This window comes from Juglans regia, chromosome 14, assembly GCF_001411555.2.
Source record: "Juglans regia cultivar Chandler chromosome 14, Walnut 2.0, whole genome shotgun sequence".
Classification (NCBI taxonomy): Eukaryota; Viridiplantae; Streptophyta; class Magnoliopsida; order Fagales; family Juglandaceae; genus Juglans; species Juglans regia.
Genome location: NC_049914.1, coordinates 255,095 through 281,383, shown reverse-complemented (window position 1 = coordinate 281,383; position 26,289 = coordinate 255,095). Strand labels below are relative to the sequence as shown.

The 26,289-nt window shown below is 36.5% G+C and overlaps 1 protein-coding gene across 1 annotated transcript; it reads right to left on the bottom strand.

Moving 5' to 3' along the window:
* Positions 1-150: 150 nt before the first annotated feature.
* LOC109001509 (clustered mitochondria protein) lies at positions 151-25,712 on the bottom strand. Its single transcript, XM_018978831.2, has 29 exons — positions 25,511-25,712; positions 24,526-24,760; positions 23,115-23,176; positions 22,693-22,882; positions 22,477-22,617; positions 22,223-22,379; positions 21,669-21,862; positions 21,463-21,564; positions 20,658-20,793; positions 20,398-20,526; positions 17,930-18,326; positions 17,369-17,473; positions 16,954-17,072; positions 10,834-10,942; positions 10,658-10,744; positions 9,779-9,898; positions 9,521-9,691; positions 9,272-9,358; positions 7,828-7,962; positions 7,277-7,429; positions 4,853-4,921; positions 3,751-3,909; positions 3,003-3,059; positions 2,882-2,922; positions 2,491-2,610; positions 1,877-2,186; positions 1,675-1,782; positions 1,511-1,582; positions 151-1,085 (listed from the first exon to the last, which is right to left on the bottom strand). Exons 2-29 carry the CDS (start codon positions 24,749-24,751, stop codon positions 618-620), a joined length of 4,224 nt encoding a protein of 1,407 aa, XP_018834376.1. The 5' UTR covers positions 24,752-24,760; positions 25,511-25,712; the 3' UTR covers positions 151-617.
* Positions 25,713-26,289: the final 577 nt, after the last annotated feature.

Here is a 26,289-nt window from a genome sequence, read left to right as displayed (position 1 = left end):
ATTATTTTCAAGTTAAACTACTTCACTATTTACCAACTCAACGCAATTCTACATTTCTATTGCCACCAACACCAGTCTGCAAGTAAACCCCCTAATAAGTCAACTACGTGCTGTGTTAAAAAGATAATTCCACATCAAAACAAAAGCAGCGGCCATAATGAACCAAGCTGTTTTGCATTTTCCAAAAAAAGGGAAATTATGCTATCTCATTCTAGAGATCATTTGTCACTGTTCTACAAAAAACATTGAAATGTTTTCAGACTACCCAAAAATAGGCCAAAATTTTAAAAATAAAATACAAAATAAAATACGAAATAAAAACCGAGGTTGAGCTCATTCATGTCAATACCTGGAGAAGTGCATTAATCTATTTGCACGAGCAATTGCTGCCATGCTATCTATGAGCCTGATTATTGGTTAAAACAAAAAAGGAATACCTATGGGTCAATTCGCACATCCGAACACCCTTCGTAGCCTCTGAGAGCCGAAGTTGAATGGGGTACCTCATTTCAAACAGACCCAAAAAAGATCTCATGCTAGGATAGAAATTATTTCCAATCAAACAAACAATCCTCGGCTTTCTTGCCAATCAATTGAGTCCCTGCTGTGCATACAAGTCAAGCTGAAACTTTCGCCTTTGCTTTCTGTTTCTTGGCATCTGAAGAAGGTAAGCCAGCAACCAATCCAGCAGGAGCCTGATCCTCTTGCCCAGATGTCAATTGGTCGTTTTTGGAATCTGCTGGACCATTAGAAGGATGGCCATTGGCTTCCTTCTTCACTCCTTCAGTTTCCACGGTCTCTACTGCATCTGGGGTCATACCTGAATTGATGATATTGAGTAGCTGTGTAAGGGGTGGCAAAGCTTGAACTGGAACACCATGTGGACGTATCAACAGGCCTCTTGCTTGAGCTTTCTTTCTGACTTCAGCAGCTGCACGAGCAGCCCTTTCATCAACTCCTCTCCCTCGAGGAAGAGTCTCACCAATTATCGCAGCATTAAGGGATTTGTTGCCGGAAGTGCCCGAACTACCAGACCCTCCAGACGCAGCAGCAGCTTGGAATGCATGTATTAAGTCGGGATGAGCCTGTCATGCAATGACAAATATAAAATGAGACCTAAACAACTACATTGGAGAATCCACCAGAAATTCAGAAAACTGGAGTACGGTATGCTTAACCAGAAACATTTAATGGCACTTTCTTTTCCTTCTTCAAAAGAAAAATAAAAACAAAAGGCTTGTGCTAGACATGCATTGATTTTAGACGAGTACCAGGAAAAATCACCAACTTCTTGAAATGTCCTCAAATAAGAAATGTAGGGAGTTGTACACTCCATATAGAGAATGAGAACAGGCATAAAAATGACAACAAAAAAAATGGCGTAGGAAAGTATTTATTTCAATCAAGCAGAATCTGTTATATGATCTGATGACGCCTTATTTTTCATCTTGGATTATAAAGAAAACTTCCATAACAAACAAAATAATCAAAAAGGGGAATTCATAAGTACCTTCAAAATATCAATTGCTTTTTGAGCAGAAGCTGCATTCAAAGCTTGGCCTTTTTGCTTTTGTGCATTCATCTGTGAAAACCAGATTCACACAATTGTGATAACACGTAACTACTGCATTAAAATTTTTACTTTCCAAACACTAAAGAGCACCATAAATTTACCTGTAGCTCACGCATCTTAAATGTCTTCATCCAGTTTTGGGAGTCACGTGTCCTTGAATCTTCCTCACCAAGTTGTTTGACGAGTATATCATAGGTTTTCTTCTCATGCTGGCAAGCCAAACGATATAATTTGTAAATTCTATCATTTATAGCTGCTCGATGATGAAATTCCAAAATCAATTTTTCCAAGGTACATACATACCTGGTGAGAAAGCTTGAATGCACCCATACAATTAAATGCAATGGCAAGAGCATGATAGCATACAGCAGTTTGAATATGTTCCTCGCCCAGAAGCCTCTCATTCTTTTTCAAAGCTTCTTGCAGATAACGAAGAGCTGTGTTCATCTTTCCAATGTCTTGGTACATCATTGCAACATTTATGAAGGTTGCTGCAACATCAGGATGATCTGGGCCGGATGACAAACTTAGCAAGAGCAATGCCCGGGACATGTGACGCAGTGCAAGTTCAGTTTGGTTAAGCCCATGGTAGAAAAGAGCCATATTGCCATAACTGCATTCCCATTGTTGCAGATCAAGTGGATCAAGAATTAGATCAGAGACAGAGAGAAGGGGTTGATTGAACACCCCAATGAAAACTTATTTTTCTCTTGTTCTACACAGCACATGAAAAGACTTTTTCGCATTACTCATGATTTTCAAACTTAACATGACATTGCATCCAGTGCCTGTTTCTTCATGCTCGTAAGTGATTGATATATTTGTAATATTAACCTTGTAGTAGTTGAAATAACAATATCCATTGGTTTTTTAGCATCAAACATAAAGAATCTACAAGAAAGAACAGAAAAGCATGCCTGTGAGCAGTGTCAGGGTGGTCCAAACCCAGGCAACGCTCATTTATGATAAGTTCCTTGTGCTGTTGCATTATTGCACCAGCCATATCTCCCGCATGGTACAAAACCATTGCAAGATACCTGAAAATTTAAGGAAGTGTCAGTCTTGAAGGGCCTCATAAACACACATTATAATTTATCAGCTTTACTGTTGCAATTCAGATCACTGAGTTGATAACCAATCTTATAAGCAATTAAATAGCTAATTAAAAGACGCATAATATTATAGTCATGTCTTGCCAAGGAACATTAAGACTAGGAGATGCATTATTTATTTATTTGTTTTATATACCACTAAGATTTAGCAAATAATATTATAAACAAACATAAAGAATTGTTTACAGATGTCTACCGGCAGCAATTGGCAACCTCTCGATGCATTGGACCAGTAACCTGCAATCCAAAAAAGGAGCGATGATACACCAAACCACATATGTTCCAAGAGGGCAAACTTGAAACTACAGATAACATACCTGCTGAAGTATTGAAAATGCTTCTGAAAATAGTGTGTAGGCTTCACTAAGCATTCCCTGAAACGCAAAGCCAATGCCTTAAGATCATACTAAATAAAGTTGTGATCGCACTCAGCAGAAGTTTCAACCTCTGCAAAAAGTGGTGATGTGCAAATTTCTTGAAACCTAGATTGATTCCACCATTTTGCTCTATCTTAACAGATGCCCTGGAAAACTGTTCTACAATTTAGAATTTAAATAACTCCCAAGACAGTAATTTTTTTTTTTTTTACAAGTAAAAATTTATTAATATCGATAGGCGAAACAAAGTACACTGGGTGTATACACGAGAGAACACCTAGCCCATAATAGAGTACCCCTAATGACTGGTAAGTCTATCCGATATACACCAAGCCCGATTGGGACATAACGTTCCTCCCCGCAGCAAAGCAACTGTAACTACCCCAACCCTTGTTTCCACAAAACTAAGACACCACCCGAAACTCCGATGACAGTAAATTGCTTTTCTCATAGCAAGTAATTGTTCTAACCCACATTGTTTAAATTTTGAGTCAGCCTCCCAGCATATAATGCTCAAGGTAAATAATATTATCTTTTTTTGGATAATAAGATAAAGGGTAATTATCATAAGCACCACTAACTTCATGATCCCAATATATTTCTAGTACTGAAGTATTGTGAGTAATTTGGCATTGTCTGGACTAGAAAATGCATATTCACGTGATAGATAACAAAGCACGGTGCATACCTCAGCCAATTGGATTTTACCCGTTTCTACAAGATCCTTAGCTTCTGAACATATGGGAACTGAATGTTTCACTACTGGTTGGAGATTCAAGATATCTGATGTTTGGAAAGGTGCAGCCGAATCAAGATCGTATTTGCGTGCAGCAATAGTAACACCTACCTATAAAGGGAAAAAAAATTACATTCAGGCAAGATGTAGGCCATTCAAAAGCTCAAGCTTAGTAATAAAAATTCTAGAAAAAATATACATAATTACACAGAATATGCTGGGATTGCTTATTTTTATTTAGTGTCACATATGATTAAATGTTGAAATCAGGGAACTCGAGCTGTCGACAGTACAACAATTCACCAAGTGCCATACATAGTATTCAGAGAACTTATCCACCACAAGTATTATGAAAAAATACGGGAAAAATACACTTAACGTTGTCCAACATTTTTTTCCCAACTATACTGACCTTTGAGGCCGAATAATCATAGTTGGTGATCTCTGCCAATGAAGTCACCAGCATTGTTTACACAAGTAAAATGGGAAATCAAACATTTAAGCAACATTTTTACCAGCACAAACAACATTTACCGCTTATTCTTTTGTTAAGAATACATATTGTGAGTGAACAAAATAATCTATAGGACACCACAATAAGTTAATTACTTACCCCTATGATATATAGTGGTTGCTTAAATTAAAGAATTGGTTGAAAGCATAAAAGTTAAACACACCAATTGGAGAAGAACCAATTTCCTGATGTGAACAATACATAACATGTAGGCAAAATAATTAGCATTAGAATGCTCAAGGTGGAAGAATAGAAAGGATATACATAATGATTGTATTCTTTCAAAATACCATGCAGATGCAATTAACTAGTTTTGAGTTCTTGTGCATCTGTCTGAGCATGTGCCACAATGCTAAAAGATAGTGCAAAAGAGGTCACTCCTAATTTAGGGGACTTAGTCCTAGAAGGTTGAAAAATATCATTGCAACGGCATAGGAAGGCATAGGTGAAACAATATTATACCACACAAGAAGTAACGTAATGGGATATTTTGAGATGCAAAAGCAGAATCAATTCAAGAAGACATGAACTAATAATTACCTTCTGGCAAAGATTACGTATAACGGAAATCTTCTTCACGCGAGATCTTGCATCCGCCGGCAACTCAAACTACAAACATAAGAAATTGTATTTCAAAAAATATAACAATGCGCATCAGAGATAAATCTTGAAGGAACAATGGATGTGCTTGGAGATCCCACATGATAGAGGTTAGTCCATTTTATGCTCTACAGAAATGAAAGGCAAAATACCAACCTAAAATGTGAGCCCAGTAAAGAATTAAGGGCCTTTTGACCAGAGATAATATGATAAGAAATATGGTTTAAAACTAGGGTTTAAAACACGCTCTTAAGATCTCCTGATTTTATATATTTCTTAACAAAACATGGTTAAAACTGAAAAAACAAATACTACAAGAAAAACAATTTTTTTTTTTTTTAAAAAGTGACTCATTCAACCTCTTAAAAATGCCCAGATTTCTCTGTAGGGTCATGGACAATTGACCCTTTTTTTGACGTTGAGATTTTCCATTTTGGTGAATGGCACTCCAGTTGAGTTTTTTAATAGTTCGCATGGTTTGAGACAAGGAGATCCACTATCTTCTTTTCGTCCTTGTCATGCATGCATCGAGTAGAATGTTGGAAGCGGCGGTAGAAGGTACTTGTCGGGTTTTGAGGCGGGCAATGAGGAACGGAATAGCATGAAATTATCTCATCTTCTTTTTGCCGATGACACATTGATTTTCTGTGAGCCCAATCAAGAACATATTCGATCTTTGAGAGCATTGTTGTTATGTTTTGAAGCTGTCTCGGGTCTTAGGATTAACCTAATCAAGTCTGAAATTGTACATGTGGGTGCCGTAGATAATATTTCAGATTTGGCTAAAATTTTGGAGTGTAAGATTGCTTCACTGCCGTCGAAGTATCTTGGTCTTCCTTTGGGGGCTCCTCACAAATCTGTTTTGATATGGGATGGGGTTATTGAGAAAATTGAGAGAAGGTTGGCTAGTTGGAAAAAGTTATATTTGTCTAAAGGGGGAAAAGTTACTTTGATAAAGAGTACGTTGTTTAATCTTCCTATGTATTTTCTCTCACTTTTCCCTTTGTCGGCTAAGGTTGATAGTAGAATTGAGAATATTTATCGTAATTTCTTATGAGGAAGAATAGGAGAGGAAAATAAGTTTCATTTGGTTAGTTGGAATAAGGTTTGTCAACCGATTTCTTGTGGAGGATTGGGGGTGAGAAATTTGAGGTTGTTTAATAAAGCACTCCTTGAAAAATGGCTTTGGAGATATCATGAAGAGAGATGCTTTATGGAAGAAAGTTGTTGCTGTTAAATATGAGAGTGGGTGGGGGGATTGGTGTTCTAATGAAGTTAAAGAAGCGCATGGGTTGAGTTTATGGAAGGGTATTAGGAAAGGTTGGGGGGAGTTTTCTAAACATATTAAATTAAGGTGGGGGAAGGGAAGATGATTCTCTTTTGGCATGACATTTGGTGTGGAGAATCAGCTCTTAAATCAGATTTTCCGTCTCTTTACAAGATTGCAAGGGATCAAAATGTTGCTGCGGCAGATTACCTTCAATGTACAGATAATAACATTCTATGGAATGTTGACTTTATTAGAGATGCAAATGACTGGGAAGTGAATGTTGTTTCAAATATTCTAGGAAGAATTTATAACTCAAAAGTGATGCAGGGAAGAGAGGACATTCTGTCGTAGGATCATGTTGGAAATTTCAGGTTTTCAGTTAGTTTTTTTTTTAATCGTTCGTCAGTTCTTTTTATAAGGTGCTTAATTGCCATTATGGCTATGTATTCTCCTGGAAAAGCATTTTCCATTCTGGCTGTGTATTCTCCCCTGGAAAAGCATTTGGAGGATGAAGATACCTACTAAGGTGGCGTTCTTCAATTGGGTGGTTGCTCTAGGGAAAGTATTGACCACGGATAACCTTAGAAAACGTGGTTTGTGTATAGCTGATTAGTGTGTCATGTGCAAGAAGGATAGTGAATCTGTAAATCATCTTTTTTTACATTGTGAGGTGGTAAAGTCTTTGTGGAATGAGGTTATTGGTCAGACAAGTTTATATTGGGTGATGCCTGAGGAAATTCTGGATCTCCGTGCATGTTGGCGTGGTTTTGATGCAAGGAAATGTGTTGTTGCCAGATGGAGAATGATTCCTTTGTGTTTAATGTGGTGTTTATGGCTGGAAAGAAATGGGAGATGTTTTGAAGACAGAGCATTCTTTTGAAGATCTTCGTTATTTTTTCTTTTCTGCTTTGTGTTTGTGGGCTAGGATCTTTGTAAGGAATGATGATAATGTACTGAATCTGTTTGTGTCGTAGTTTCCTGTTTTCTAGTGCGTAGTAGGTATTTTTTTTGTATACTTCCTGTGTTCTAGGGCCGTGCTTATTCTTGGTAATAAAATTTTTATTAATTATCAAAAAAAAAAAAAAATTTGATACCTGATATTTGAGTTTTGCAAATTCTTGTATGTCTGACCAAAGAGTTTCTGAGCTGACATTCATGTATGAGGATTGATTTTTTCTAGCAGATGATCCACCTTTCCATTTTCCTTGCCCCCTAGAAGGCTTTCCCAAAGATTGATGAGCTCCTTCCTGTAAATAATTGAACAAGTTTTTTTAATCAGTAAATAAGGATTTTATTGATGAGAAAGGAATTGAACAAAAATTATGACGGTAGATCAAGCATTCTCCACCAGAAGAATAAATTGTTATGTAATCAGTTCCATTTGAGAAATAGTAATTTGTTAAAGATCTTAGATTCTAATAAATCTCATTTATTATTTTTCGATTTTTTTATTTTTTTTCCTGAAGAAAAGAGTTTCAACTTAATTTCCTTTAAGGACCATATGACCTCAAGTAGCTGATAAAAGCATAAAACCAACAAGAACTACTTTTTTTTACAAGTAAAGCATAAATAACCACAAAACCAATAACACCACCAAGCAAAGTAACCACAAAATTCTAAAATTGTTCATCTAAGTTGCACGTACTTTTTTATGTGTTCTGGAGTGCATAACGTTAGCAATAACTTTTGCACCAACAGCTTGATAACTTCCAAAAAAGCAGTTGAAGAAATGTGATATAGCTGGCCCAAAATCATGATCCTCTGTATTCCTCAAAACATCCTGTATAAAAAAAAAAAATTAAAAAATGACAAATATAAACTTCAGTATGTAAAGCTAAAATCCGGAGATTAATTAAACACGTAAAGAGAAGGCAACCCTCCGGACCCCTATCACTATTTTTTTTGTAAGTGCAATTTTGTTCAAGCTTAAGAAGTGGTGCAATCCAAGGACACATTAAGCATGCAAGAAATGCACCTGAACAGTAAAATAAGAAGAAAATCTTGAAACCTAGGAACAGAATTACCCTATCCACTCCAAATAGACTAAATGTATGGTTCCACAAAGCACCAGCTATTTCACAGTGAAGTAAAAGATGGTCAACAGATTCTCGACTGCTTTTACACATACAATACCATCCATCACCAACACACGCCTCTTCCTTAAATTATCTTAAGTGAGAATCTTCCCTAGGGTGGTTGTCCAAACACATAAAGCCACTCTTTGTAGCCTTAGTCCTCCAAATCCTCTTCCAAGGAAAGGAAGTTCTTAGCATGTGCATGTATGGCTTTATAGAAATATCTAGCTTCAATGACTCCATGCTAGGAACGGGAATGCTTGATCGGGCAATGACCAATCAAAGAAGGAAATGAAGAGGCCCACCTCCCAGTCTTGCAACCCCCAATGAAAGATTTGTTGAGAACCATTGGAGAGACGTAAATAATCCGCCGAAGAAGCATCCATAGATCGGGCAATGCGAAATAATTATGGAAAAGCTTCATTGAGAATGATCTCTATGCCACATATCATGACAAACACACTTTTTATATAAGTTAACGTATAACTTTAAAAACCCAAGTAGTCCCTACCAGTGTAGCGTATTAAAGCACGAGAAGAGGGATTAGAAGTGCTGGTAGTCTCTGCTGTTTCAATTTTTCCCTGTTCATGTATTTTGTATTTTACATATTTTCCATTTTCCATCAGGATAAACACAGTTTCTTTCTCACTATGGGTCAACAAATGAAAGGAATTATCTATATTCTTTCATCTTATACAAGTGTAGCAAATAAAACATCTGCCTAGTTTAAGCTGAAAAGGACGGGAGGGATGGACAGGAAATGAAATTTCAAGTGCACGTTTGCAAGGAGTGCAAGACACTCTCTTGTTTAAGTCATGCACAAACAGGTCGGTAGTTGTCACTTCCAATAACCAACAGCAGGAAGGAGTCACATGTTACAATATTGTAACGTCTTACACCTCTTCGCAAAATCATAATGGTGAAACTTCGTGGAATAAAGCGAACAATGTAAAAAATTTCCAATTGTTTTCAAACTCAATGAGAAGTAGAAGCTGGTAATATCGTGCCTATTACCTTGAGGATGTGCTTTGCAGACCTCACAACAATCTCATTAGAACAAAGATCCCACAGATGAGGTAAATGTTTCGTCCCATCAGCCACCTGTGATAAAGATCCAGACATGTAAAATCAATATAATCAGTTGCAGAAAATAAAAAAAGAAAAAGAAAGGCGCATAACCATTTTTAGGACCAGGCAAATTTTTTTTAAAAAGTCTCCCACAAATTGATCAAATTTACATTTAAGTGAAACACTAATGCTTACTTTTCCAATATAGCGAACATTGATTCCATGAGCATGGACTGCTTCAGTTAATGTTTGCCCATCCATAGGAGAAACTTCAAGTGTACAAAGATCTTGTATAAACTTTGGAAGCACAGCATCTTTAAGATACAAACTAACTTTCCTCACATTTTCTTCATCTGCTGATATCTCCTGGTGAAGACAAAGCAAACAAAACTATATGAGAAGAATTCAGAATTCAATAAACTTGACGAACAATATTACAAGGTCCAGACTTGCCTTCTGACTCCCAGCCAACTTAAACTCAGTGAACACATTAGGGTTGAAAAGAATTTCGTCAGAAGATTCAGTTTGAGCTGGTGAAGAAGCATCCTCATCCCTCCCTTCTTTTGTTAAATCCTGTAAGAAGAGCACTAGAAAGAGTCACATATTGCAGATCAGAATGTCAAAGCACAGGCCATTATCATATTATACTCTATTCTGGTGTAAGTGTACAAGTGACAAACATGCAATTTTTTTGTTGAGCCTAAGTCCAAGTACTATGAAGTTTCTATTCTCGCCAATTACTGCACCTGCTGCTTTTTTATTCATTGTTACAAAAAAAAATCATATACACCTCTTTTTTCTTACCAAGTGATGTACTCCAATTTAACCTTAAGTGCAATTTGTTATTTCCATAATCCATACGCCTAGGAAAATCTGCTTCTATTTCAAGTACAGTGGCCTCACTCAAGGAAGAAGAAGAGGCAAATTTCTAAATGAATCAGGAGAGATATGGGTATATGAGTGACATCTTTAGCTTCGACTAAGAGAATATTCACACTAACTCAATAGGCAAGTCATACTGCAACATGTCTAATTGGCACACAAATTTAGTTAGCAGTACGTGGTCTAAAACTACAAGGTAAAAGGTATAAAAAGATCCATTCAACAAAAACTCATAAAGCATACCACACACATACAAACACACATACACATGTCAATCACATAAACAACACAAATTTTTTAAGTAGCAGTACGTAGTCTAAAACTACAAGGTAAAAAGTTGAAAAAGTTCCATTCCACAAAAACCAATAAAGTATACTGTGTACACATCAAATCACACAAACAACAATCACAGGTGCAATTCAAAAGCTTTCCATTTATTTTCATTTTCACCTGTTCATCCACACCAGGAGCCTTCAAAGAATCAGAGCTCAAAGAGTCTCCTTCAGACTTGCACTTTAATCTTTCTGCAGCTTGGGCCTTCTCCCATAAAGCACACATTTATGTAACAAATGGAATATATGAGATAAGTTCCAAACTGACATAAATGTCATCAGACCACAATGTACCTGGCAAAACGCAGTAATTAGTTCTGGTCTCAAGATACAGAATCGTGATCCAGGTCCAGTGTAGTTTGCATCACGAGGAGTAACTCTCATCAAGTCCAGAAGATAGTGCCTGAATGAGAAAATTCACAGATTAAAAAGCATAAAGTACTTAAGCAATATAAGATTTAAATTAGCACGTTAGTCAACAGTTGTACCCTAAATATAGTCAGAATTTTTTTTTTTTTTTTTTTTTTTTTTTTTTTTTTTTTTTTTTTTTTTATCATCGGTAATCAAGGTATTTTATTCATAAGAGTAGGCAAAGCCCTAGCATACAGAGAGAATACATGAGAAATACCTAATTAGAGTTTACAACTGATAGTAAAAAGTCATAGACATTTAGTCCGTTACATACAATGGCCCCCACCCATGAGAACAATGTTTTAAAGAAAAAAACTTTCAGCTCCTCCATTGTCTTCTCACGGTTTTCGAAGCTTCTATCATTTCGCTCCCGCCATATATACCAACACATGCTTATAGGGACCATTTTCAAGATTGCTGCAACTTGTGAATTACCGCGGAGACCTCTCCAGCTAGCTAGAAAATCCACCAAACTAAAAGGCATGACCCATGATCAACCGAGTCATGTGAAGAAGTAATCCCACATGTTCCTCACCACCTCACAATGAAGAAACATATGATCTACCGATTCCCCATATTTCTTGCACATACAACACCAATCCAACATCATTATCCGACGTTTCCTCAAGTTATCTGTGGTGAGAATTCTACCCAATGTTGTAATCCAGACAAAAAAAGTAGCTTTCGGAGGAGCTTTTGTCAGCCAAATGCTCTTCCATGGAAATGTGTGCATGCTTGGGCTCGTTAAAACTCTGTGAAAAGATCTGGCAGTGAACTTTATGGTCATCTCCAACTCCCAGTCTTGGGCTGCCCTAACGAAATCAACATTGCATTGAGGGGAGCCACCAGAAAACACCAAGAGGTCTGTTATCGTTGCATCCTTCACTCGCGTGAGCTCAAATTTTTTTATCGGTACTCGTGTGAGCTCAAATATGGCAAGAAAAGTATCTTTGAGGATTCGTTCACCACACCAATTGTCATACCAAAATCTGACACGAGAGCCATCGCCCACTATAAATTGTGTGTCTCCTGAACATCTCCCAACCCCTCCTAATGTATTTCCACAAACTCACCCCATATGGGTCACGTACCTCATTCGAACACCAACCACCCCATGTCTCCCCAACCTGCACATCTATAACAGACTTCCACAAGTTTCCCCTTTCATGTTGATACCGCCACAACCATTTACCCAATAAAACTTGGTTGAACTTCATCAAGTTAAGAATTCTCAGTCCACCCCCTGAAGTTGGAGTACAAACCATTGACCAATTAACCAAATAGAATTTGAACTCGTCCCCCAAACCACTCCCCAAAAAGTCACGTTGTAGCTTCTCAAGACGGTTTGCAACCTTTGCTAGTAACGGGAGCAAGGGCAAAAAATAAGTGGGTAAGTTGGATAGAGTACTTTTAATCAAGGTGAGCCTACCACCTTTAGACAAATACAACCTCTTCCAAGATGCTAGTCTGCATTCCACCTTCTCAATCACTACATTCCAAATCTACTCTGATTTAAAGGAAGTGCCCAAGGGTAAGCCAAGATACTTCAAGGGTAGAGAAGATACCTTACATCCCTAGAGAGAGGCTAGAGTGGCGTGGCCACATTGGGAACAATCCCCACCGGTACCATTTCAGACTTTGAAAGGTTCAATCTCAAACTTGAGACAACTTCAGAGCAGAGAAGTAGAGTCCTCAACGATTGGATCTACCCGGTATTAGGTTCACAAAAAATGAGAGTATCATCCGCAAACAAGAAGTGAGAAATAACGATAGGGCCATAATTACCATTCCCCACTGAATAGCCATTGAGAAAACCACCCTCCACACAGCCTACAATCATTTTACTAAGAGCTTCCATGACAAATAAAAAGAGTAATGGAGAGAGCGGATCCCCCTGTCTCAAGCCACGAGATGAGTCGAAAAAATCCACTGGTGAACCATTCACCAAGACAAAAAAGCTGACAGTTGAGATGCAAAATTCTACCCAATTCAACCATTTCTCTCCAAAACCACATCTTTCAAGTAGATAAAACAAGAACTTCCAATTTACATGATCATAGGCTTTTTTCATATCTAGTTAGCATAGTAACCCTGGTTCTCGAGATTTGAGTCATCCATCCAACACTTCATTAGCGAATAAAACCGAATCCAGAATCTGTCTACCTTTAACAAATGTGTTTTGCGGCTTCAAGATTAGCTTGTCCATCACCGTACTCAATCGGTTCGCTAGCACCATGGAGAGAATTTTGTAGACCCCATTCACAGGCTAATGGGACAATAATCTCGAACATCTACTGATCCCACCTTTTTAGGAATGAGTGCTAAAAAGGTAGCATTCCGACTTTTTTCAAATATAGCATTATTATGGAAATCTTGAAATACTTGCATAAGGTCGCCCTTCATCACTTCCCAACAAATTTGGAAAAAACCCATTGTGAATCCATCAGGGCCTAGGGCCTTGTCGCTAGCCATACCTCGGACAACTTTGCGTACTTCATCTTCTTCAAAGGGCCTATCAAGCCACCCTGCACTCTAATGATCTAGTGCTGAAAAAGTCAGTCCATCTTCTGTCGGTCTCCAAGGATATTGTTCGACTAGGAGATGTTCAAAATATTGTGCAATGTGGTTCTTGATGATTGACTGATTCGAAGAAACTGCTCCATCTATCGTCAACGTATCAATAGCATTGTTCATCCGATGCAAATTTTCCACCCTATGCAAAAACTTTGTGCACTTATCTCCCTCATTGAGCCAGAGTTGTCTTGATTTCTGTCTCCAAGATATCTCCTCCATCAATATTACTCTTTCAAGTTCAGTGACTACCTGACTCTTGTGAGCTTTCTCGGGTTCAAAGATTGTTCTAGCCTTCTCCTCGCCCTCCAAACCTTGTAGCTCCTCTAGAAGGGAACGGTGTTGTAGAAGTACATTGCCAAATACTTGTTCATTGGAATGCGTTGGGCCCTAGGCTGTGGCCCGTGTGCATTCTTTCCACGTCCAATTCCAGTTTGACCCGTGGAGTGCGGCCCAACCACACGGCCCGAGAGATATGCCTTACTACCACTCACCTTAGAAGAGGATGGGGGGTTTTTACTTGACATACTCGACTACAGTTGGGTGAGGGTTCCAAGATTAAATTCTAGAAAGATATTTGGTGTGGTGATACTTCCCTACAAGATTCATTCCCTTCACTATTCCAAATTTCTAGTGCTAAAGAAGCTGCAGTGGCGGATGTCATGGGGTTATCGGGTGGGCATTTCTATTGGGACATCAGTTTTAGTAGAGCAGCACAGGATTGGGAGATGAGCAGTTTTGCTGATTTTTAGGGGTGTAACTGGTCCGGTCCGGTCCGGTTTTGGATAAAATCTAGGATCGAACTGGTATGTACCGATTTTGTATTTTTCAAAACCGATTACGCACCGGTTACCCTCCTAAACCGGTACTTCCGGTTTTACCGGTTTCCGGTCCGGTCCGATTTTTCAGTTTTTTTAAAATGTAAATTTCACAATTTGTCATTAAAAATTTGTTTTAAAAAAAAAATGATTTAAAAAAAATTGTTTTATACTTTTATTAATATATTAGATTATATAATAGTATTAATATTAGACTATTGGTATAGTTATAAGTTATATATTAGTATTAGTTATAAACTTTTAGTGATTTAGTATTAACATTTTATGTAATAATTTATAAATTATAATAAGAAATTATTTCATATATGAATATATATGTTATATATAAAATTTCACATAAAAATTTATAATTATACATTATATATAAAACTTATATATATTAATATTTAATATATATAAAATATTTTGTATAAAACTTATATATAAAAATATTATTTTTTATTTTTTTTCATCAATCGGTCCGGTCCGGTTCGGTCCGGTCCAAAAAATCCTGGAACCGGCCGGTTTTTACGTTTTAAAAACCGGTTCCAGACCGGTCCGGTTCGGTCCGGTCCGGTCCGGTTTTCCGGTTTGAGTTTACATCCCTACTGATTTTTACAGCCTCTTGTATTCCGTTAAACCAAGCAATTAACAAGAAGATGGGTTGTGGTGGTCACCCGCCGAGAAATGTGTATTTTCAGTTCACTCCTATTATAAGGCTCTCATTCAAGAGCCCAACATTTAGTTTCCTTGGAGAAGACTTTGGAGACATAAGGCGCCCTCCAAAGCTGCATTCTTCGTGTGGACAACATCTTTGGGCAAGATCCTCACAACAGATAACTTGAGGAAAATGAGGGTTATCATAGCAAATTGGTGTTGCATATATATGGGAGGGGGAGAGTTGGTGGACCATCTCCTACTACATTGTGAGACAACAATGGTTTTAAGGAATGAGGTGATCGGTAGAGTAGAGCTGGCTTAGGTTATGCCGGAGACTGTAGTGACAGTGCTGGCCAATTGGACAAATATAGGAGACATGCAACAGATTAAAGCAGTTTGGAAGATTATCCCTATATGCATCATGTGGTGTTTGTGGCAGGAGCGCAATGCGAGGACGTTTGAAGAAAGAGAGATCGCTAGAGGAACTTATAGCTTTATTTTACAATACTCTATGTACCTGGGCCATTGCTGTTGATTTCAACGACATGGAACTACAAGACTTTCTTGTCTCTTTTGCGCCCTCTTAATTAGGGCATATAGTTGTTCTTGTATTTGTATCGGGCTTTGCCTAATTCTTTGATCAATAAAATTTGTTTACTTGTCAAAAAAAAAAAAATACCTATTCATTCCATTGCTTCAAATCATGTTTCAACACTTTTAGCTTTCTTGCCATTATGAAACTTGGAGAAACTTGGAAATTATAGGAAGACCACCATTCTAGCAAGGGGATATCATATGTTTACAGAAGACCAAGCTAGAATTAATAAGGAAAATAATTTGAAGTTTGTGGGGACAACATCATGTTGGGTGGTTGTATTTGCCTTCTAAAGGAGCATCCGATGGTGTTCTTATTATGTTTGATAAAAGGGTGGTGGAAATGTTAGAGGACTATGTGGGCGAATACATTGTGGCCTACTCCTTTGAGAATGTAGAAGATGGGTTCCAATGGGCTTTTACAGGAATATACGGCCCCAATATTGATGCGGAAAGGTCATTATGGAAAGAACTTGCAGGACTTCTTAGTTGGTGGGAGTTACCAAGTTGTATAGGAGGTGACTTCAATGTCTCTCGTTTCCCAAGTGAGAGATCAGGTATGTCCCACATCACACCAGCTATGAGGGATTTTTCTAATTTCATCACAGATCAGGTGCTCATGGATATTCCATTAGAGGCACGTACACTTGATCCAACACTCGTGAACTTCCATCCTGGCCAAGAATTGATAGATTTTTACTAACTCCAGAATGGGAGTGAGACACCCCCGGCTAGCACTCCTCTCCCCTCCATCATCATTCATAGCCCATGTCAGCCTCTTGAAGCCAGAAACTTTATATATATATATATATATATATATATAAGTTAATGTAGTCGGGAATTAGGAACATGACGAAGAGATTACAACTATATAATATTTTTTTCTCGATAAGCCAACTTTTTTGAAGAGGTTACACCTATATAGTATTTTTTTTCTTGATGAGACAACTTTTATATAAGTAACGAAGGATTTATTGAAAAAATATTAGGCATAGCCCATGTACACAGGGTGATTGATAGGTAACCATCTCAGACACCTGGTGCCAATGAAAAAAAGGATTGATAGGTAACTATATAGCTTCTTTTTTTTTTTTTATATATAGGTAATCAAGAAGTTTTATTGATAAAAGTAGGCAAAGCCCAGGTCAAGCTTTAAATCCTTACGTGTCCTGACTTTTTTTATGAAAACATGTTAAAAGTGCTGAGAAATAGGAATTCCAAATTTCAAACACATTCAAATACCAAATTTTAACAAATCTTGACCACCATGTATAAAGATATAGAAACAATAAGAGGGAGAAAATCAGCAAACTCATTATTGGTTTCATATGATAAATAACCAACCCAAGAAAGTAATCACCTGTCGTCACTGCCAACAATACCCTTGCATTCCACTGGTGCAGCTAATTTGAAAACATTTCCAGATCCATCATGCACAGCGTGTTCCTTCAAATGAAGGCGTTTAGCAGCCTCAAGCACCTGATGATAAACAAAAGCTTAAAACTTCTAACAAGGATATTCATTTCTCTGTTCATATACAGAGCTGAAGAACCCAACAAAATAGAGATTAGCCTGGTACCTACTGAAATAACATATTCTGAAAATATTAAATTATGCCACAGGAAAATTATGCATAAATATTTTTAACCAAAAACAGCCATAAGAAAATATGTACATCCTACCTGGATAAGCTCAAGAAGTCCTCTCACATAGACAAAGAAGTAATAAGAGAATCTGAAAGCATGAAAAAGCAACAAATTCATATGATCCCTCACCTTGGAATGAAAATCTTCATTCCAACATATCTTCTTGCCATTGTCAACAGATCCATACAGAAGAGAATCTGATTTATCACCTTGAAGAATTCCGGGTAAAACACTCTGCACCAGAATGTGCAAAAGTAATTCAGGGCCAACTGGAGACAAATTTAAGCAAGCCAAGATAGAATTACCAACAATGGACAGTTGCCTCCAAGTACAGAAATGTTCTAATGCAACAAGAATTTTTTTGATAGTTAATAAGAGATTTTATTCCAAGTAAATAGGCATAGCCCAAGTACATAGGATGTATACAAGTAACAAGAATTACCATATATAAACAGAAAGGCAAATAAAAAATAACAGGCCACATAACTAATGTTGACTATAATAGACCTGTCAACCCAGCTCGCTACTTGCATCAGTGATAAGGTTAAAAAGGAAACTTTGCTATCTTATCAATGAGAATGCCTTTAAGCATCTTTGTAACCAATGCATGATCTATAAAGTTTGGTAACCTGATTCTAGTAAACAAAATATATATCAACCAGCAACATAATTTTTATCTTAGCTACAAACCTGAGCTACCACTCTATGACCTCTGTAATCAATTATAGCCATAGCAAGATTATAAAGTCCAGAGACATCAGCTTCCTGGTATGCCTTGGTGCCTTTCAAATCATTATTTGCAGAAGCATATGTAGCTTGCTCACTCTCTGTTAACTGTGTTTCAGCTGACACGTCAGAAGTCACATCCACAACACTATCCTGTTCTTCTGTAGTTGAACCTCTACATTTTTCCCCATTGGCAATTCCACTGTCTCCATGCAACAAAGAACTGGAAGCCTTATCAGATGAACCATTCACAGGGCTTAAACTCTCAATATTTGAATTAGCATTGGATGTAGGTTTCTTGGACAGCTGCTCAAGGTCCCCATCCACAGCAAAACTAAAGAATATGTTGTTGTGAACGTACCTATGACAAAAAAAAAAGATAAAAGATAAACCATAATGCTAATCCAACAAACTCACATAGCTCTCAAGGAAAAAGAAATACCATAACTCTAATCCAACAAACTAACACTGTTAATGGCATTCGCGTTGCCTAAATTCATATCAAGAACAATTTGTAATATATTTTTTTGATATAATGATAAAAAAAAGGCATTATTGAAGTACACATTAAGCATACATCATATACACCTAATTAGAGAAAGAAAAGATATAAGTAAATCCTACAAGTTAAAGCTAGAGAGACATAGGTGGGCTACCATCCAATGTTAAAGTGAATTAAAAAAGAGAGCCTTGAGGTCTTTCACCGTCCTTGTGTTATCTTCAAAACTTCGATCATTTATTTCCCTCCAATTGCATCACATCAAACAAATCAGGATCATTATCCACAAGGTCTCACTTGATGACTATCAAAGCATCCTTCCAAAACACTAACAGACCAACCACCCCATCTAGGCATCACCCATACTAGCTCAAATAGACTAAAAACTGGTCGCCACAATGTGCTAGCTACCTCACAGTGGAGAAAAAGATGATCGTCTAAGTCCTCATTCCTTTGTGCAGCTAATCAAACAAAGAAAGCCGCTATCAAGGGAGCCTTGCTCCTCCAAATGGTCTTTCATGAAAAAATATTGTTGTCGTGAGGATGAATGCACTATAGAACGATTTGACTTTAAACACCCTCTCCTATATATCCTCCAACACATCGTATCTTCACCACCCTGTCTCAATCTAAAAGAATGCTGTCCAACATAATAAAGAGTAAAGAAATCAACCAATTAGTCTTGTGCTGCATGGATGAAATCCCTTTACCATTTAGGATAGCCAATTCAGAGCTGTAACTGTCCGTCACTGATAGTTCTTTATCCGTAGAAATATTGAATAGGTCCATAAAAACCCATTTACAGGGCTAACCACCACACTTAATTTCACTCAGAGCCACTGTTCTAATGAACCTCCTGCTCCATTAAGAAATTGGTAAAATTAGGGCAGGTTTAGTAAGTTAAGATGATATGAGTTGAGATGGTTTGTGAATAGTAATGAGATGATTTGTGAATAGTAGTGAGATATTTGAGTTGAGATCAGATGAGATGAGTTAGAAATGGTTTGAGTTAAATTGTTTTATAGGGTTTTGGGAAAGGAAAAAGAAAAAAATTGAATAAAAATATTATAAAGTTAAACTATTGTTAAAATATAATATTTTAATATTATTTTTATTTTAGGATTTGAAAAAGTTGAATTTTTTTTTTGTGTTTTGTTTGGAAGTTTGGGAAAGTTGTAATGATTAGATAATGATTAAATGAAAAAGTTGAATATTTGAAATTGAAAAGTGCTTGTGTTTGTGGAGTTTGGATATTGAGATGAGATGAGATGAGATGGGGGGCCTTCATTATCCAAACCAGGCCTAAGACCCTCCTCTACTTTCAGCTCAAAGACTTTGGTTTCTCAAAATAAACTATGCAAAAACCCTTGCTATCTACCCATTCATTGAGTGAAGAATTTTTTTTTTGTTATAAGTAAACGATTGTATTAATATAATAGGATAGCCCAAGTACACAAGATGGTATACAAGAGAAAACACCTATCTAGGATGAAGAAAAGGAAACAAGATTGAGACGAAGAAAATGATGTTGAGTAAAACTAACTTCAGTAAGCATAGTTATACTTGGCCAAAGTCATGGAGTAGAGAGACATCTATAAAATCCATAGAACCGTTATTTTAGGATAGGTATAAACCGATAAATATCAAGATAGAAGGATGACAAACAATATCATTTTAAATATATCATCACGTGCAATAACCATTTTATATACCCTCCACCAGAGTAAACTTAAAATTAATTAGCTAAGTACAGTGAGACCTGCTTCAACATTGAGGTATGAAGACAAAGTAATAAACATTGCATCTTATCATCTACAAGTTTTTTTTTTTATAAGTGCATCTTATCATCTACAAGTTATAAAGCATTAGAAATGAATTCCTTAAATAATGACAAAAATGTAATAGAAAAAGACTATTTTAAGGTCCCACTAACATGTGAAAGCACTCTGGATCTGTTGGATTTATTGGGGGTATGCATCTGCTGATCACTCCAATAGCACCACTAATCGCGGCATCAACAAAGTCTGATGTCACTTTGTAGAGAGCCCTGTCCCGCAGAATCCTGAAACAAATTTACTTTCATAAGGAGTAGAAACAGTGGAAACCATGTAGAAGAAACTTACATCAAACAAAATTATTAGACCAAAGGGATGAGTATCAATATAACAAGTCAATGGATAAGAGATCAGATACCTTTCTTGAGGAGTTGTATGGGGGAATTCACGACAAGATTGCAACTCCTCATTCCAATCTCTTTGCATTCCAATCAGCTCACTACCGTAAGAAAGAGTAAGTGCATCCTCTGCTCTGGCAGCATCACGTTTGTGATCTGGCATGGTAGCGCATAAAATTTAATTAGAATGAAGAAAATAAAATATGACATCAAACAATCTCAAAGTTAAGAAAGATAAATCGATTAAATTGTCATGCCAGTGCAGTAAGCAATAAGACACAAAAAAAGGGCATAGATGAAATGTCTTCCACAAGTATACATGCATAATCAAAAGCTCTTTTACCTATCAAAAAAGAGTTTTTTTTGGACCTTAACCATTAGAGAATAATGATTGGGCCACCATTAAATACTAAGCAACCAAGAAAGTCTAGCTCTATTCTTATTTCAATACACCAAAATTAACTTCATTTTCAGTATTACAATACAGATGTACCCCAAGTTAAAGAGACATTTCAGTAGATGCCGATCTTACAAAATGTAAATAGATTATTTTACAATGCTTTGCACTGTAATTCTTTTCTTCCTTCAAGAAAGCAACAGAAACTGAAAATGCCTGGATTAGGCTAACATAACCCCAAGTCTTAGAGATGACCTAGGATGAAACTAAATACAAAACTTGATGTACAAAATTAACAAGGAAAGGAGGCCACAGAGAATTAGTTTCAAAGAAAATTGGGACACTTTCCATGTCTACAAAACCACATTCATAAGGACATCGATTTAAAGGGATAAAAAGCTCAGAAATTTAGATGAAACTGAACTCACCAGGAACAGGATATAATCCCAGCCATGAATTTGGTGGCAACAAAGATTGAACATTTTCAAAAGGGTGTGCAGAGGCCCTCCGCTCCAAAATTTCACGAAATGCTTCAAAACAAGAATACAGGATGGCAAAATCATTCAATGAAAATAAAAAGATGAGCCCACCTGAGACTTCAACAGAATCAAACGCTTAAATCATGTGTTCTCACCTTTTTTAAACTTAGGACTTATTTTCTGCAAGAGACCGACAAGGGTGGTTGCTTCAAAAGTGGTCTTACTCAACCTTGGATCAAGAGTGTTCCCAGTGCTCGAGTTGACATAAAACATTTTTGTTGTTCCCGTAATACAGTATTTATTACCCTCCAATGTTACTACATCCAAATAAATCAAATCCCCAACAAGCCTGGGGTCAACAAAAACACCGTTAATTTTTCCACTGAAGAAAATTATAATGGTTTTAATTCTTCTTCTTTTTGGCTAAAATACAAGACTGCATTTGAAGGCATGATCCAAGTACAAATGAAATATACAAGAAATGCAACTATCCAAATGGAGAAAAAGAAACAACAAAATCACCAAATTTATGCACGTTAAAGTCTATCAAAGTTTTCCAAAATTTGAGCTCCTCTAGCGTCCATTTATGTCCTCAAACTTTCCCTCCAAATACACCATATGAGACAAGTAGGAACCATTTTCCACACCGTCATAATGATGTTATGCAATGCAATAAGGCAAACTTGAGGAGGAGCTTTAATAAATTCACCTTCTATAGCTTGGAGCAGGATTGAAGGAGGAAAACACAATGCCGTCCATGCACTGGATCTCTTTTGAAGATGACAATAGCAAATTACTCAGTGAACCAGCAACATCGTCCATAAAACCCAAACCATCAAGCTCTGGGACCTCAGTCTTTGCAGTATCTAGGTCACAGTAAATTCCAGAAGCTTAAGTGTGTTATGGTGTAAAAAATATTGGAAAATAATTGGGTGGCATTGATTGTTATTTAATATTTCAAACCTCCAGAACTAGAGGATTTGCTTTGTGATGTCTCATACTGAAATGCAAGCGAAGTTGATAGTGAGGCATGAAGTGTGGAAAGAGAAAGTAATTCTCTCGTACGGTGTACATGAGCCCTTATAGATCTATCATCGTACAATGCTGCCAAAATACTTTCCATGTCAGAGCCACCAAATAGGCTTTATTATTACAGAAACAAAGCAGTGTTAGTAATACCAGGAACAATCTCCAAAGAGGAACCTCCAGTAGTAATGTCAGCTACTTCAGAAATTTCATTATAATCTTCTAGATGGTGAGTAGAACCATCCTTTGTGTGCAATAATAAGTCATAGCATGTGATATAACACGTCTCTGGAGCATCGAGGAGAAATTGCCTTATGTCCATGACAGAATCTCCTGGATTCAGCTGCAAGTAGATTAAAACATTGGAGCAGTTCACACTTTTGATGGATAAGGTAAATACAATGCCACGAATAAACAGCTGAAATGTCAGAGTGAAAAGTTGTACAACTTCTGAATTGTCAATTGTGAACAGGAAGATTCTGAGCATGCTGAAATTAACCAACCAAATGCATGCATAGTTCTGTGTTCTAAACCAATTTAGAGTACAACAAGCTACAAGCAAAGGTTTCACTTACTTGGAGCTCAAGTTTCTCGCCGCTTTGTGTTTTGACAGAAACAGGATAAAGATGAAGATCACCTGCATTCACAGAAGGGAAAGAAATTGAATTAGAGGCATGACAGCAAGCTGAAGAACAAGTGTCATGATCCATCGTAACAGCCGGACGCTGAAATGTAGAGGGATGAGGCTTTGTGGAGTTATGAATTCATGCATCCAAATATATCATTATCCAATGGAAGAAAATTTTAGTATTCAAGACTCAAACTTAACACAAACTATAATGAGTAGACTGCCATCAGCCACTAATTTGACAAACAAAGTCCATTATCTATACATATAGATGGAAAATTTGATCCTCATCATCTTAAAAAAAAAAAAAAAATCAGAAATCATTTATTACACAAAATTTCTTAACACCCAAATAATCTAAATACAGGAAAAGTAAAAAGATAAGACAACACCCAAATAATCTAAATACAGGAAAAGTAAAAAGATAAGACAACACCCAAATAATCTAAATACAGGAAAAGTAAAAAGCTAAGACAACATATATTTGCAAACTTATAGAAAATATGTATATGCAAATCTTTCAATATGTGCAACCTCAAAAAGCAGTGGCACCCAAGTACAAAAAGAGTATACGATAGATAGACCTCAACATTGGAAGTAATGAGAAGAAAATCCTGGGATTGAATATTAGTATCAGAAATATGTGTGACACCCAAAGAAAACCAATTTTAATAAAACTTCACAACGATGGTGTGAACACATATATGCACATACAGGTGGATATATAGATGAGTTATGTATGCCTATTTCTATTAATAAAATTTGTTTACTGGTAAAAAAATTACGTATGCACGAATCTGAATAAGCATTGGCACTTACTAATATTCATCAGCTCATCCTATCACACCGAAAACATTTCCAGGTAGCCGAAAACATTTTATATTTTTGTTTTTTGATAGGTAATCAAGAAGTTTTATTCATAAGAAAAGAAGGCATAACCAAGTATACAAGATGTATACCTGAGTACCTAACTAGAGTATACAACTGACAATAGAAAATCATGGACATTAAGCCCATGAAAATCAATGGCCCCCCGGCCCATAAGAACAAGGTTTTAAAAAAATAAAGTTTGAGCTCATCCATGTCCTCTCGCGATCCTCCATTTAATATTCAATTTTAATGCTCTTCTTCTTTTCGTTAAACTATCATCTAAAGTTTTCAAGATAATAAAATATAATGCTGCCCAACTTGTGTGAATTTTGGTTTCATTTCCTTCACATGGTTAAATCTCTAATGTACAGAAAAAGATTAAAAGAAGTTAATTTAACATTTTACGTAATGTCAATATTCCATTGGAGCATTCAGCAGATTAACTTGCTATAAAGCATATAATAGAACATTCATGCAACTAACTTCACCTTGCTTCTGTTGGCTTGCTGAGTTTTCTGTTTCAGACTCCGTTACCTCCAGTATTGCATTAGTTGATTCATCCGCAGTTGCAACACCATTTGCATCAGCCTTGGAAGACTCTAAAGCACTTGAGTTATCATTCACAAGAGCATCGGATGAGACTGCTGATTCAGAAGAATTCATGGTATTATGTGCTCCCCTCCGGTTCCTCCCTTTGTTTGATTTCCCTGCCATCTTTCCCTCCTGATTCAAACAATTCACATCAGCAACAAGATCACTAAGAATTTCAATGCAAGAACTAAAGCCATTAGTAGTAGAAACAAACCCAAAGCATTGAATTTAGAGCATCAATTAAATATGTTAACCACAAGACCATATTCCTCAAAACAATGAAACCCAGTAACACCAATCAAAATTCACCATCATTGCATTTAATTCACAGCTCACACAAACAAGCATATACATACAGCATCATACATCATAAATCATTGATACCATTATCTTTCAGATTAACCTTACGATCCAATTCAGAAACGCCGAAACCCTTCAATAAACCAACTCATACAAATCTATACTAAACAAAACAGTAAAAAAAAACACGTATGCCCATTAAGTTGCCACTGCCTCACACGAACAAAAACCCAAAACCATCACTCCATCATATGCAGATTAAGTAAACGATAAATAAAAAACTAGACAAAAATGGAACACTCTGTCATAACCAGCAGTACTGAGCATCAAAACAACAACACTTAAAGCATAGAAAACAAACAAAATTTGAATCTTTTTATGAGGGTTTTCCCCCAAAAATAAACCTTCACTGAAGCCAAAACAATCACTTTTGACACACCCAATAAGAGTTTATTATTATTTTTTTAATAGACAAAAATAAAGAAGCAAAATTCCACGTTATAATTTTCTTTTGTCTAAGCTTTCTCGGTAACCCAACGGAGAGTAGAAGGAATATAAACAGAGTAGAAAGATATCTTTTACCAAATGAGACGCTAGGTGGTTCTCTAGTCGCAGCTAAACTGTTCTATACAATCGCGGCGAAAGAGATATAAATATAAATAAATAAGGGGAAGGAAAGTTATCTGAGGTTTTAGGAGAGGGTTATGGGAAAAGCAGAGGGAGTGGCTGTGGCTGAGAGGCGGCGAAATTTCGCCCTTATTGTGTGTGTGTGTGTGTGTGTGTGGGAGAGAGAGAGAGAGAGAGAGAGAGAGAGAGCGCTTACAATTATTTGGGGAGACCCAACTCTGTATGGGCTTTGGCCTTCTTTTTAGGTTCATTTAGTATTTGCTTTGTTTATATTTTTTATTTCAATAATGATAGAAAGAAATCATTATAATAGTATATATTTTATATTTATTGTATAATTATTTTTAGTTGATTATTCTCAACACTCATTTGAGGATATGTATAGTCTAGATGATGTCACATTATATGTACAAAATAAATATTTTTAATAGTAACTTTTATCTATATTTATTCTTTTTATTTTTCATATAGATTATTTTGTTGACAAAACAGTTGAATAGACTGTTAGTTCTTCGAGCTTCATTTTGTATGTTATTAGTTTCCAATTATACCTTATCCAGGATTTTTCTATATAATTCACACATCCAAAATTAAAATTATAAAGTGACTCAAAATACGGTTTAGAAAGCATAATAACAATGAAATTGCATAAAATATAACACCTCCTCAACCCCTTTTTTTAATTGTCTTTTGCTTCGAAATTTCTTAGATTGTGCCATTGATAAGTTGGAATG

Excerpts from the sequence above, each read along its gene's own strand:
- LOC109001509 (XM_018978831.2), bottom strand. The coding sequence starts at position 24,751 with ATGGCAGGGAAATCAAACAAAGGGAGGAACCGGAGGGGAGCACATAAT. Across the intron at positions 20,794-21,462 it reads GGGATTATATCCTGTTCCTG|ATCACAAACGTGATGCTGCC; the intron begins GTGAGTTCAGTT and ends CTACCATGCCAG. Across the intron at positions 1,783-1,876 it reads CATTCAAGCTTTCTCACCAG|CATGAGAAGAAAACCTATGA; the intron begins GTATGTATGTAC and ends TTGGCTTGCCAG.